Source organism: Pygocentrus nattereri, chromosome 14, assembly GCF_015220715.1.
Source record: "Pygocentrus nattereri isolate fPygNat1 chromosome 14, fPygNat1.pri, whole genome shotgun sequence".
Lineage (NCBI taxonomy): Eukaryota > Metazoa > Chordata > Actinopteri > Characiformes > Serrasalmidae > Pygocentrus > Pygocentrus nattereri.
In genome coordinates, this window is record NC_051224.1 from 41,653,274 (window position 1) to 41,668,273 (window position 15,000).

Sequence of the window (15,000 nt, forward strand, 5' to 3'; positions counted from 1 at the left end):
GTCCAACTTAGCTGTAAAAATAGTGACATCAGGCCAAAAGAAGAACCCTTTAAGGTGCCGGATAGAACCACCTACAACACATTCTCCATCTGAAGAACAATGTCACCATGGTAAAGTACCATTTAATCATGCAAAGGGTTCTCTGAGTGTCCATGGTGCTGTACAGAACTGCTGTCTTTACTAAAGAACCCTTGAAGAACCATCTCTTTGAAGCTCTCCCACTAAATTTCCTTCGGGATCAATGAAGTGTCTATCTATCTCCATCTGTTCTCAGCGTAAATCTGCACCGTCAGTGATTAAAGTTCTCTGTGCCTCACACAGCGTGATTTATTGCCCCCCCAGCGGCCCTCGGCCAGCGTGCAGCAGTGTTTTCAATACGCCCACTTGTGGACTCCGCCCAGCAGAGCGCTTTAAAAGGTGTTGGTGACTTTGACACCACTGAGAGAAACAGAAACCCGCTCACTCACTCGCTCGCTCACTCACTCGCTCGCTCACTCAGTCTCCTGTGCGAGGAGGATAGACGCAGACCAGGCAAGCGCTCAGGTGACAGAACAGAGGAGAAGAAGGAGAAGACAGGGCGCTGTACATGGCCGAGGTGAACACACTGCTCTGCTGCCTCGCTCTGCTGGGTTTAAGGTGGCCTGGGGTTTAAGGTGTACGTGGTGCTGGATGTAGTGTGGCGGTGGGTGATGTGTGGTGACGGCGGTGTTACTGGTTAATGTGTGGGTGATTGTCTGTCACCTGTGACTGGATCATTTATTATGCTTTATATGCCTGTAATGACAGTAGATTAGTCCCAGTCCAGTGATGACACGGGACTTCACGGAGAAACGCACGGATTTAATACACGTTTTTATTTTAATGGCAAAACTGTGGAACGGATCCGCAGAATAACATGTCGTTTCTTGAATATTGTCAATATTGTCGTTTACATTTTTCATTTGAATCACTTTCTTTTCCCTCCTTTGCCTTCTTTCAATGCATGTTTTCATATTTTAACATTTGCTTGTTATATTTCTCTGTTTTGTGGTTTATATGACATTCTGAAGCACTTCTTAACCGGCAGACCTAAAGTTTTATTACGCTCTTCTATAACGTAAGAATAGCTCAGCCAGTTTGCATTGTAGTCCGTGTAATTACTGAATAATAAGTATGTAATAAGCCTGAGAGTTTACATGGTTTAACATCATGAAAGCTGCAGTTCCACGATTATTAAAGTTTATTATTAATGCACTTGTACGCCGTTTCCTTCTCCTGCGCTGCAGATTTATTCCAGTGGTCAGCTTCACCACTTCATAGACGGCTATGACGTCCAGCGCAGCAACTGGATGCGCTTCGTCAACCCGGCGCGCTCTCTGGCCGAGCAGAACCTGGTGGCCTGCCAGAACAGCTGCGACATCTTCTTCTACACCATCCGGCCTGTGGAGCCCAACCAGGAGCTGCTGGTGTGGTACAGCCCCGAGTTCTCCCAGCGGCTGTGCGGACACGCGCCCTCGCCGCCGGACAGCCTGAAGACCAGTGAGTAGCGGCAGTTCATTTCTGTGACCTGCTTATAGAAGCGAATCCCTTGAAGTCTAAGGTTCTTTATATGGACTCGTCACTCTCAGAAGGAACGGTTCTGTAAGGGTTCTTTAGTAAAGGCGCTCATGTACAGAACTCAGAGTGATTTGAATGCATAAATGGTTTAGTGCCCGGTTACGTGGTCTGTTGTGTGAGATACTTCATAGAACCTTTTTTTGACGGGTTCTTTTTTGGAACTGTATAGAACCCTTTTTGTCAAGAGTCTAGCTTCATAGTAGACACTGAATAACTCATAGCGGATGGTGAATAATTTACAGCAGACACCAGAACATTTATAGCAGACATTGGAAAATAACAGCTGATACTGTATTATTTGCTGATGCTGAATAAATTATAGTAGACAATGAAAAACAAATAGTGGACGCTGAATAATTCATAATAAACACAAAAATGAATAGAAGATGCAGAATAACTCACCGTAAACATGGAATAATTTGTAGTAGACATGGAATAACTCACACTGGAGGGTGAACAGGTTTTAGAAGGCAATGCGAGTGAACAGCAGGTACAGGTTTGTACTAGACGTTGATTAATTCACGGGAAACTTTGAGCCCTAAGACTTATAAATGACTGATGGACCTACAGTCTGGGTGGTTACGTTCTGTTGCTCATTTCATGGCTTTGGACGACATGTTAAACAGCAGCTCAGCTGAACGTCATCAGAGAAGCCAAAGCTTTGTAGAAGTTCTGTCTTTTTACTGTCTGTACAGGCAGCACCTTCCCTCGCTCTCTCTGGTGCGCTCAGGTTCTGAATCTTTCTCTCGTATCTCGGCCGCCTCCTGTTCCGCCGCTGCGCTTTGAGTCACTTCACTCTCTTCTACACACTCTGTTCTATTTCGGTCATTCCCACAGTAACTGGAATCTCTGTGTTTCTTCAATGATTCCTCTCTGCTCCTTTCTTCCTGTTTACAACTGGTGTTAGTCACTGTTCCCACTACTGAGTTCATTCACCCGTCCTGCGTATCTGTATCTCCACGTCAGCTGAGTGTGTTTGTTTGTGTGTGTTTGTGATGGTGGGTGGGTGATGGGGGGCCACCGGTATGTCATGATACCAGTGAATGCACCTGTGATGTTGCATCTTTGTCTACATCGAAGAAAGAGAAAGAGAGAGAGACAGAGAGAGAGACAGAGAGAGAGACAGAGAGAGAGAGAGAGAGACAGAGAGAGAGAGAAAGAGAGAGAGACAGAGAGAGAGACAGAGAGAGAGAGAGAGAGAGACAGAGAGAGAGAGAGAGAGAGAGAGAGAGAGAGACAGAGAGAGAGACAGAGAGAGAGAGAGACAGACAGAGAGAGAGAGTGAGAGAGAGAGAGAGAGAGAGAGAGAGAGTGACAGAGAGAGAGAGAGAGAGAGAGAGAGAGAGAGAGACAGAGACAGAGAGAGAGAGAGAGAGAGAGAGAGAGAGAGAGGTAGAGAGAGAGAGAGAGAGAGAGAGAGAGAGAGAGAGAGAGAGACAGAGAGAGAGAGAGAGACAGAGATCCCTATCAGCTCACACTGTGCTGGTGTGTGTGTCTGCTTGGAAAGAAGCGCTGCTGTTTTTTCAGGACTGAGATTCTTACTTCCCTCTATCTGTTCATCAGGTCGAGGGAGGTTGGCAGGGAATAAAAGAGCTTGGAAAAGAAGGCGTGCTCTCTTGTGTGAGGAAAAACCTTGAGACACTGCCATTTGCACGTCTGCCAGACACACAATGGCCTGAAGTATGACACAGCACCGCTTCCTGTGCTCTGAGCGAGGACACACTGCTTATTGTTAGAGCCAATTAACTGAGTCATGTGGGCACACGCTCGAGTGCAGAGCTCGCTCGCTTTTTCTCGCTCTGGTCAGGCAACTGTGCCCAAACGTGGGACGTCCCAGTCCAGGAAGCAGCCTCCCGTGAAGCCCAGCGACTTTCCTCAAACACTTCTTCTTCTGAAGACTTTCGCGTCATGCTGGCTGCTTTACGTCTTTTACTTCCTGAATGAGATTCAGAGAAATCTACCGAGCCGAAAAAAGAGAAAGGGAAACAGAAATAAAAAAAGCCGCCACTGACTGCTCGTCACGTCCCACTGCTCATCTCCAGCGTCCTGGAGACAGTGCAGTTTACATCCCCAGCATAGCTGAGCAGGTGCTTCATCTCGAAAACCGTGGTTTTGTTTTCTAACTAAAACTTATAGGGTTAGTCAGACCCCCAGCCTCGGACCCCGGCCTCATTTCTCATTGTTAAACGTGATTTGAAAACACCAGGTGCCCTTTACTTTGCATCAAGGTTTCTTGATGAACGGACCAACAGAAATGGTCCAAAATGACTTCTAGTTTCATTCCCTAAAGAGCTCCTATGAGGGTACCGTGCTCGTTCCGACTGTGATGCTTTGTGTTTACTGTAATCGTTAAACTGTTGCTTTGCAAGGCTGGGAGTTTTCTCTTTACAGCAAGGCACCTGCGGATTACTCAGCACGTGTAAACCGGCTTTGTCAGACATTCTGGAAAGTCAGAGGGAATTTCTGATTGTTTTTATTTTGGGATTGAGGTCAAAAATGCAAAAAAGAGCCAAGAGCTTTCCGTGTCGATCAGATCAGCTCTCTGCTCTTTGTAACCAGGTCTGTTGGGTTTTCTCACTTTCCTCTTTGGCGACACCACAAGCAGACTTTTGCCTGTAAAAGGTTGCGGCAGACTGGTTCACACCAGGTTTGAGGAACCGGCCCTCGACCACAGGGGTAATAATCTGCTTGTGTAATCTCCTTCCCCCGCTGTGGGAGAGAGTGGACGAGGAGGCCGCCGACTCTGATTGGGCAGAATTTGAGTCGCGGTCGTTGTTCCCCTGGTTGTCTGTTTATCTGGGATGGAGAGGACCCGACGCTGCGACGGAGGACTGTTTCCTGCGGTTGGAGACGCAGTGAGTCAGCATGGCGTCTGACTGAGAAGTGTAACTGCAGTGCTTGGATCTGTCTCCTCATACACACACACGCCCACGCACGTTCACTTGTGCACACCCGTGAACTCCCACACGGCGCTGTCATCAAGGTGCTTCGTGATAGCAGTACTGCTCTGTACGTCAGATAGAAACCAGCAGCGTATCTCCTGCCTGTCAACCTAAAACTGAAAGAGGTGCCATTTACCATAAGTGAGGCCGCGAGGGAGAGGGTGATGAGTAGGTGTGTGACGGTCCTGTTTTCGGGGGAGACGCAGCCAATGTTTTCTGTTTTTGGTAACGTATAAAGTAAAGAGCCAAAAGAACGCCATGAAGAGCCCAATTAAAGAAGGATGGGGTTTATGTAGGGAGGCACTGTAATCTGAGTTGCTAATGACAAGATCTGTGATTTTAATCCAGTATGAATCTGCAGTGTGTGTAGTTTTACAGTCTGACTGTAATACTTGTGGAGTGATTTTAATCCAGTATGAATCTGCAGCGTGTAGTTTTACAGTCTGACTGTAATAATTGTGGAGTGATTTTAATCCAGTATGAATCTGCAGTGTGTAGTTTTACAGTCTGACGGTAATAATTGTGGAGTGATTTTAATCCAGTATGAATCTGCAGTGTGTAGTTTTACAGTCTGACTGTAATAATTGTGGAGTGATTTTAATCCAGTATGAATCTGCAGTGTGTGTAGTTTTACAGTCTGACTGTAATAATTGTGGAGAGATTTTAATCCAGTATGAATCTGCAGTGTGTAGTTTTACAGTCTGACTGTAATAATTGTGGAGTGATTTTAATCCAGTATGAATCTGCAGTGTGTAGTTTTACAGTCTGACTGTAATAATTGTGGAGTGATTTTAATCCAGTATGAATCTGGAGTGTGTAGTTTTACAGTCTGACTGTAATAATTGTGGAGTGATTTTAATCCAGTATGAATCTGCAGTGTGTAGTTTTACAGTCTGACTGTAATAATTGTGGAGTGATTTTAATCCAGTATGAATCTGCAGTGTGTAGTTTTACAGTCTGACTGTAATAATTGTGGAGTGATTTTAATCCAGTATGAATCTGCAGTGTGTAGTTTTACAGTCTGACTGTAATAATTGTGGAGTGATTTTAATCCAGTATGAATCTGGAGTGTGTAGTTTTACAGTCTGACTGTAATAATTATGGAGTGATTTTAATCCAGTATGAATCTGCAGCGTGTAGTTTTACAGTCTGACTGTAATAATTGTGGAGTGATTTTAATCCAGTATGAATCTGCAGCGTGTAGTTTTACAGTCTGACTGTAATAATTGTGGAGTGATTTTAATCCAGTATGAATCTGCAGCGTGTAGTTTTACAGTCTGACTGTAATAATTGTGGAGTGATTTTAATCCAGTATGAATCTGCAGCGTGTAGTTTTACAGTTTAACAACTATGGAATACAGTGTGTTTGCATTAATTTCCATTCTCTTCATCTGACCCTTTTCTATATGTTCTATTTTGTAGAGCACATGGGCGGCGATCTGATGGAAGCTGACCTTCAGAAGCATTACCTACCTCAGTGGACCTGCTGCCCCAAACGGGCACCAAGCCCTCACAGACCCCAGAGCCGGGACGATGCCAAAAAGGAAGAGAAGGAGGGTCAGGAGGCAGAGGAGAAGGTTGATGTTGAGGTCATTGAGAGGGATACGCCTCCGGACACGCCTGACCAGCATGTGATGGACTTCAGTAAGAAGGTTCAGCCTGAGATGCCCAAAGCATCTCACCCTGACCTGAGCCCCCAAACCTTCAACATGCATCATGACCTTCCTCTGCATCTTCACGGCCTCTACGGCTACAGAGAGAGGCCTGTATCTTACCCTCCTCTGCCCCCTCCAAGGCCTCTACAGCCCCCCTACCAGCTCCTGCCACCTTATAGCTCACATTACTCCCGTCTGCTCCTGCCCCCGTACTCCCCTCCTTATCCCCCTAGAGGACCATTCCGGTACAGCAATGTGCTGGGCAATGACGCTTTGCCCTTTCCACCAGTGACCCAGCCAGGTCTTCTGCCTGTCAGCCTGTCCTATCCTGCCCCACCTGCTCATGGTGGCCTGAAGGAGAGACCTCCAAACACCTCCCCTCCCCAGGGTGCCCCGGCCACTCCCGAACTCTCACCCCTGTCCAAGCACTCTTCTCCTGAACCGCAGCTTGTTCCACAGCAGCCCCCATCAGCCTGCGAAGAGGCCATCAACCTCAGCCTGGCCGCCGCACCCGGAAACAGGTCTTCATCTTCATCTTCATCACGGCATGCACCTGGGTACAAGTCCCTCCCCTACCCACTCAAGAAGCAGAATGGGAAGATCAAGTACGAGTGCAACATCTGCTTCAAGACCTTCGGCCAGCTTTCCAACTTGAAGGTGAGCGAGATGGACGCTGTCCTTAATGAACTGCGAGTGTGCACCGAATACAATTCGTTCCTAATGAGCATTTCTATGCAGGTGCATTTGAGGGTACACAACGGAGAGAGGCCATTCCAGTGTCAGCTGTGCAAGAAGAGCTTCACCCAGCTGGCCCACCTGCAGAAGCACCATCTCGTCCACACCGGAGAGAAGCCTCATGAGTGTCAGGTGGGTTTTGTTTCATGAAAACCAATCAAAAAAAGCCTGCGACACTTTCACCCAGTGTCCTCAGGCACCTTTTAAAGAAAGCCTCACCTTTGTTGTTCATTAACGTGGGTGGGTGTACCAGTGGTGTCACGCTGCCATGACGCACCCTCTCAGCCAAAAAACAAACTGATCTCATACGAAAGAAACACGCCTGGCACTCCTCCTGCATTCCAAGCCTGGACTAAAGGCCATTACAGTGAAGCTGTAGGTTATCGCCTGTCACATGCCTTCTGCTTTATTCTGTGTCTTATGTAACTTTACCTCTTGTTTATGTAACAACACTAAAGCTGTCGACCTGCAGGACTTAGAAGTGAAATGTTTATCGTTTCGAGTTTGCCTTCCTGTCCCACCAACACACCCTGCTGTACAGCTGGCTAACTAGAGCTGAATAAAAGGACAGGGTTTCACATTTTAACTGTCTCTCAGACTTGAGGAGAACACTGAACCCTTGATGGACCGAGGAACGCGCATTACTTATCTGCAAGTTGGCCAATTCGCTAGCTAGATCATGTTAAGACTACGCGAACAGACTAAAAGGATGTTTCTGGCATGAAATGTTAAATAGGTTAAAAAAAGAAATGCAAAAATTTTAATTCAAACATAAATACATGCAAGATTTTTGAAATATTTTCAAGGTAAATTGTAGGTATGTTGTTCTGGGCCTGCTTTCTATGCTTTTATGTAATTTTATGAAACACAAACATTTGGGACACTTTATCGTGTTTTATCTTTACTCTACTGACATGGTAGTCAATACAAGTTAGCAAAAGTGTATGTTAATTGTCTCAGGACATTTACATTTATAATACAGCTAATAAGCTAATGATACAGTTTGTAGGATGTTCATCAAGCGTGCATGTCAAGCTGGTAATACACTGACTTATTTAGCATCAGAATAAATCAACCTGGCACTTCATGCTGCGCAGTGTACGTCATAAACCACGCATTCAGCTGTAATGTAAGCAAGATGAGTTATTATGATAAACTAAAGTTGATGTCCAGCATGTCAGATAGGTAGAATATTCCTACAGTGTCTAATCGCTGCGCGTCTGATCTGCAGGTCTGCCACAAGCGCTTCAGCAGCACCAGCAACCTGAAGACGCACCTGCGGCTGCACTCGGGAGAGAAGCCCTACCAGTGCAAGCTGTGCAGCACCAAGTTCACACAGTACATCCACCTGAAGCTGCACCGCCGCATGCACGGCTCAGCATGCGAGCAGGCCCACCGCTGCCCGCTCTGCTGCCAGGCCTTCCTGCACCGCTTCAGTCTGGAGCTGCACCGCCGCTCAGGCGGCTGCCCGGCCACCGCCGCCCGCCCTCAGAGCCCCGAGCTGCGCAAGACGGCCGAGCTGCTTGAGCACTTTGACTCCAGCACTGAGGCCAACGGCCTGGACGAGACCGCGCCGGACGCTGAGGTGGATGCGGCGCTGGAGAGGTGGCTGGCCAGAAGCCTGGTGGCCAGCCCGAAGGATGACAGTGGGATCTTGAAGGCTGTGGCTGCCAGGGGGCAGCAGCAGGAGAGGGCCAGTGTGGTGCAGTTCTGCACCCCACCACGACCCTCGGTGAAGGCTGAAGAAGAGTAGAGGGAGGGAGGGCGTCGAGCCTGGGGGTCCTCTCCATTCCTGGCCATTTCTGAATGTTTAGTCTCTGCCATGACACAACTGGCCCCTGCTGGAAGGAAGAGCAGCAGGGTACACCTGTGTTTGTCAGGAGAAAAAGAGATTTTACGGAGTGAATTTGATGAAAGGTTTTGTGTTGTGAAAGGAAACTCACTCACAGTGAGGACGGTCACAACGGCAGCCTTGTAAGAGCTGATCCAGCTAATCGTGACATTGGGAAGGTTTTACTGAGACGCATCAGGTGTGTTGTGGCACAGAATAGATGCTGAAAGGCTGGGCAAATGTTGGGGACCACTGGCTCAGACGTCGCTGAGGACTTTTGACAATATTTCCAAAAATAAAGACTTGAGCAGCCTGTAGTAGTTGATGCCAAAAAGACGCCCTCTCTGGTGTAGAAAAGGGAAATGCAGAGAGGAAGGGAATGAAGAAGAAGAAGAAGAAGAGCAGCACCAAAAACTAAACAGCATTTCCAAAGACTTTGGCATGATGAGTAATTGCACTTCCACCTTCCGTCCTGCTGCGGAGCGAGAGAGTGACCGGCCGCGTCCTCTGTACTACTCCTTTCTTTTATTTTTCGCTCTGAGCGGCGAGTCTGTGTGTGAGTCTGTATTAATTTATTACTGTACATAGCGTTTCTGTTCGACTTTAGCCACGAATCAAATGTGTGTTGATAGCATTTTTGCTGTCTTTGTATTTGTGCATTGTTTTCTGTTCAGTTCACTGAGCTGTTGAAGCTTCCTCTAAAACCACTCTCAGGAATTCCAATGAAATGTTATTCAGGGTTTGAAGGTCTGTATATCAGGGATTTGTTCCACTCCAAAATCACGGTCATGGCCAAAAGCTGGACTCCAAAGCTGTAGCTGTCTGAGAAACGACTCGAGGCACTCTGTGAATGTGAATGCTTTATTTATGCTCCTGGATCTGAGAGGCTGAGGCTGCCTGTCACTGTACGGAGCTCAGTGTTCTACTGATTTACTATTTATTGCTGGAAGCTCGCAGCGTTTGTTAGCTCTGTGTGCATTTGGGTCGTGTAGGGCTGGATACATGCATGCAGAACCGAAGGCCCCAGTAATCTCAGGTAAAATCTGCAAAGCTCCTTTCGTTTCTTACCAAATCCAGAGATGCACAGCAAGACTTGACGTGTGAGAGGCGTGAGGTCGGCGATGTTACCGGTTCCTTTAATGTTGTTTGCTTTGTTTTTTTAATTTATTGGATGTTTAGCACTGGAAAAAGCAGGACCTAGATCCATGTGCGAGGTCACTGTTACGTAGCGACAGCGAGGGCTAGTTTACTTGCATTTTATTATGTTTGTAGGAGCTTTTTCCTGTACAGTTTGTTTACTTAATTATTTTTGCCTCAGTGAACAAGATGTTAATACTTTATATGTGAGAGACTATTTTCATCAAACTTTTATAATGTAGCACATTAAATATATTCTTTCTCAAACTCCACTGTGTCACTGTGTTTAAAACTGTAACGCGGAGCGATGAGGAGGCGGACGTGTATGTGGAGAAAAGTAAGATTTACTGGGGGCAAATCCAGGGTCATGGACACAACAGTCCAAGGTCAAAGAGCCAAGACGAAGACAACGGTGGGCAGACTTAACGTAAAGAAAACACAGGGTAAACAAACAATGGAGAACAGAAAATACAACAGAGGCTAGCAGAGGTAACACCAAACACAGGGCAAACAATACAAAGACCAACACACCACAAGGAAAAACACAGGGCTTAAATACAACAGGGTTAACAATGGATAACCGGACACAGGGGGAAAACCGGCCGTAACAATCAAGGGCGGGGTCTGGAAACAAGGGGGCCGGACCGGGAAGGAATCAAAACAAATTTCACACGGACAAGACTGGGAGTTCAACACAAGCACATGGAAGTCTGGGAGGGGCCAATCGTGACAAAAACCAAATACATACAAGATCCCAAAGTCAGAGTTTCGCCAACAGAACTGCAGCAGAACTTCAGCCCATCCAGCATCTCTCAACGCAGGAGCTGGAGTCCCTGCTCTGTTCTTCTCCTTTTCTGGTCAAATGCTTTTTTTATTTTCAAGACGAGGCTCCAAAACACCAATATCAAATAAAGTGGTCAAAGAGCAAGCCGCAAAATGGAGCACTCAGCCCCCCACCATCCCCTACACTGTGGATTGGGCTGCCACCGCTCCGGGCAAGTGTGCTCACTGCCCCCTAGTGTGTGTGTTCACTAGTGTGTATGTGGTGTTTCACTGCATTGATGGGTTAAAATGTGGAGGTGAAATTTCCCCGTTGTGGGACTAATAAATTCCTAATAATCTAATCTAATCCCCCACCCACCAATTTAAAATTGATCAAGAAGAAGAAAAAAACTAAAAGACTAAATATATAAAATGACACAAAACAAACCTTCAGATAATTATGTAAAATAATACACTGCTCAAAAAAATCTCAAATAACACTCAAATAACTCATCCTAGATCTGAGTGAGTGAAATATTCTCATTGAGTACTTTGTTCTGTACAAAGTTGCTGACAACAAAATCACAAAAATCATCAATGGAAATCAAACTTATTCACCAGTGGAGGCCTGGATTTGGAGTCACACACAAAATTAAAGTGGAAAAACACACGACAGGCTGATCCAACTTTGATGTGATGTCCTTAAAACAAGTCAAAATGAGGCTCAGTGTTGTGTCCGGCCTCCACGTGCCTGTATGACCTCCCTACAACGCCTGGGCAGCTCCTGATGAGGTGGCGGATGGTCTCCTGAGGGATCTCCTCCCAGACCTGGACTAAAGCATCCGCCAACTCCTGGACAGTCTGTGGTGCAACGTGACGTTGGTGGATGAAGCGAGACATGATGTCCCAGATGGGCTCAATCAGATTCAGGTCTGGGGAACGGGCGGGCTTCATAGCTTCAATGCCTTCATCTTGCAGGAACTGCTGACACACTCCAGCCACATGAGGTCTAGAATTGTCCTGCATTAGGAGGAACCCAGGGCCAACCGCACCAGCATATGGTCTCACAAGGGGTCTGAGGATCTCATCTCAGTACCTAATGGCAGTCAGGCTACCTCTGGCGAGCACATGGAGGGCTGTGCGGCCCTCCAAAGAAATGCCACCCCACACCGTTACTGACCCACTGCCAAACCGGTCATGCTGAAGGATGTTGCAGGCAGCAGATCGCTCTCCACGGCGTCTCCAGACTCTGTCACGTCTGTCACATGTGCTCAGTGTGAACCTGCTTTCATCTGTGAAGATCACAGGGCGCCAGTGGCCAATTTGCCAATCCTGGTGTTCTCTGGCAAATGCCAAGCGTCCTGCACGGTGTTGGGCTGTGAGCACAACCCCCATCTGTGGACGTCGGGCCCTCATACCGTCCTCATGGAGTCGGTTTCTAACCGTTTGTGCAGACACATGCACATTTGTGGCCTGCTGGAGGTCATTCTGCAGGGCTCTGGCAGCTCCTCCTGTTCCTCCTTGCACAAAGGCGGAGGTAGCGGTCCTGCTGCTGGGCTGTTGCCCTCCTACGGCCTCCTCCACGTCTCCTAGTGTACTGGCCTGTCTCCTGGTAGCGCCTCCAGCCTCTGGACACTACGCTGACAGACACAGCAAACCTTCTTGCCACAGCTCGCATTGATGTGCCATCCTGGATGAGCTGCACTACCTGAGCCACTTGTGTGGGTTGTAGAGTCCATCTCCTGCTACCACGAGTGTGAAAGACCACCAACATTCAAAAGTGACCAAAACATCAGCCAGAAAGCAGAAAGGTGCTGAGAAGTGGTCTGTGGTCCCACCTGCAGAACCACTCCTTTACTGAGTGTGTCTTGCTAATCGCCAGTAATTTCCACCTGTTGTCTGTTCCATTTACACAACAGCTGTGAAACTGATGGTCAGTGTTGCTTCCTAAGTGGACAGTTTGATTTCACAGAAGTTTGATTTACTTGGAGTTATATTGTGTTGTTTAAGTGTTCCCTTTATTTTTTTGAGCAGTGTACAAAACTCAGAAAAATACATATAATAATACAAAAAACACACACAAATGTATCAAAAAATTTGTTAAAAATCACAGATAAATATACAAAAAAACTAAACAATTAATGTAGATAAATATAGAAAATAATGTAAAAACATCCTCTGATGAATATATGAAATGATACACAAACATCAGATAAATATATAAATTAATACAAAACAAACCCTCAGATAAATACATAATATCATGCAAAAAAAATTAATAACAATAAATCACCAATCCCCTTAGCTGCACTTTCCAAAATGTTCAAAGCCCCCCAGCTTGCACTGCGGACCCTTGCAGGTGAACGCGTGAAAGCCAATGTTATGTCCCGAAGCACAAATGAAATATTGTAGTGCTTTATTATTATCTCAGACATTTCATCACACAACACTAGCAGTGATTAGGCCAGTTATATGCACAGATGTTTTACGCTTGAATGGTTTCAGTGTCTGAAGTGGACTCAGACTGCTGAGTCAGGTTTTCTGTGCTTATATAAACATGGCAAATGAACTCAGATCCTCTAAACGGCCCAAAACCAAACTAAACTCAGAGTTCGGCTCAACTGTACTTCGTTTTGTTGGGCCGATTGATTTACTGTGAAAACAAAACAGCCCAGCCTGCTTTTGCTTTACAGTAAGGACCTCGAGGGCCACAGTACACACAGCCACAGTCTTCAGCACCCCAGCAGGTAAAAACAGACCAGCAGGGTTTTTATAAGGTGCTCAGGATAATACCTGCCTGTGATCTCGCGACAAGACAGAAGCAGCGACCCGTCACTGTGGGTACATGCAAAACATTAGAGATTTTTAAATAATGTACTTCTAGTGTGATTGTGATCAACTCAAATTACTGTGATCTGGCGATTGTGTAATAATCCTGACAGGCTTGACAGAAAAATGTTTATGGACCATTTGTGTCTTACCTTTAATGACTTTATGCACCAGACATTTGCTTTGGAGATTGATAGCAGCAAATGCTCAGAAATCTGATGACAAAGACAGGATAGACTGTTTCCGTGAACATGGACACTTTACCATGTTTACAATGTCTTTTATCTTTTTTGTGCTTCATGTTTAGAAATATGTAACATAAGTGGGACACAAATAGCAACACAACTGTCCAATCAGAGTTTTAAGAGTTTTAATTAGCCTGTAATTTGCCACCAGTGGGCATAAAGTTTTATTACACACCTCTATAATCCATGAATAGCTCAGCCAGTCTGCGCTGAAGTCCCTGTAGTTACTGAATAATAAGCCTTAATATGCAATAAGCCTGAGATTTTAAGGGGTTAAACTAACTGTATGGTGTAACTGTGCAGGAGTAGGGTCACATGTCAGCCCACTAATGGCTTTACTTTCTTCTACAGTGCCCCCTGATTTCATGTTTGCAAATAATCACAATAAAATGTTGTGAACGTTATAATAATGTATGTATAGTAGAGGCCCATGTAGAGCTTAGTTTGAATGTTGATCCTTTCAAATCTGCAGAAGCTTCAATGTTTATGTGAACGCTGTATTTTTATTACAGTGAGCCATAAACAGCCGACTGCTTTGGGGCACGTCCTCAAACACATGTAGGTTGTAGTGAGAGACTGAAAGAGAGACAGTCAAGCAGAGGTGAAGCCTCAAGGTTCTAACAGTGTTTTTTAAGCTTTGAAAAGTCACTTAACATAATAATGAAGCCTCAATACACCACTGTCTTCTGCTCTGAGTGCATTTCAGTGTTAAATCTCATTGTGTGACTGTGAGCATGAAACAATCAGCTACACCAACATATATCAAAAATCTGATTGATCGCTGCTCAGCTCATTTGCATAAAGTTCGTCCAGAACTACCTGAACAGCTTCAGCACCGCCGCTCAGGTAGCTGCCCCGAGACAATGTTTCAGCAGTTTGATGAGTGAGTTATAGGTATTTATCCTCCTCTCTCTACTGTTTGACATGCTCAGTGTCATGTTAATTAGCTAAAAGAAAAAGATGGAAAATCATTTTTACATCACACCAGTACAATTTCAGCAAGCCCAGCTTAAAAGACTGTTCCACATCGCTGGACAACTGATTTAAATTCTCATTGATTTTTGGATTTGAAAATGGGTAGAAAATGATGTGTTCTGCTGTTACACTACCTTAATCTCACTTTTACACAAGTGTCTTATGACCGCAGCTTCAGTCATTTTCAAACACTGGTGGCTGATGTAGAACTGGATGCTTGAGGCAGTGGAGGATAGCAACAAGCATGGGCTGTAATGGAAGGGCTGATAAAAATAAAATAAAAAATAAGATAG

At 45.7% G+C, this 15,000-nt stretch overlaps 1 protein-coding gene across 2 annotated transcripts in view; it reads left to right on the forward strand.

Annotated features, from left to right (window-relative positions):
* Nucleotides 1-10,163, forward strand: part of prdm1b (PR domain containing 1b, with ZNF domain) — a 29,914-nt gene extending 19,751 nt beyond the window's left edge. Inside the window, exons 1-5 of one of the 2 annotated variants that reach the window (XM_017684681.2) lie at nt 352-595; nt 1,266-1,518; nt 5,961-6,850; nt 6,932-7,060; nt 8,160-10,163. In XM_017684681.2, the coding sequence (XP_017540170.2) occupies nt 587-595; nt 1,266-1,518; nt 5,961-6,850; nt 6,932-7,060; nt 8,160-8,681 (1,803 nt within the window). In that variant the 5' untranslated portion in view covers nt 352-586 and the 3' untranslated portion in view covers nt 8,682-10,163. Of the gene's footprint in view, nt 1-351; nt 596-1,265; nt 1,519-5,960; nt 6,851-6,931; nt 7,061-8,159 lie in introns of those variants that run through there. The other variant, XM_017684682.2, reaches the window with a different exon arrangement.
* The last annotated feature ends 4,837 nt before the right edge of the window (nt 10,164-15,000 follow it).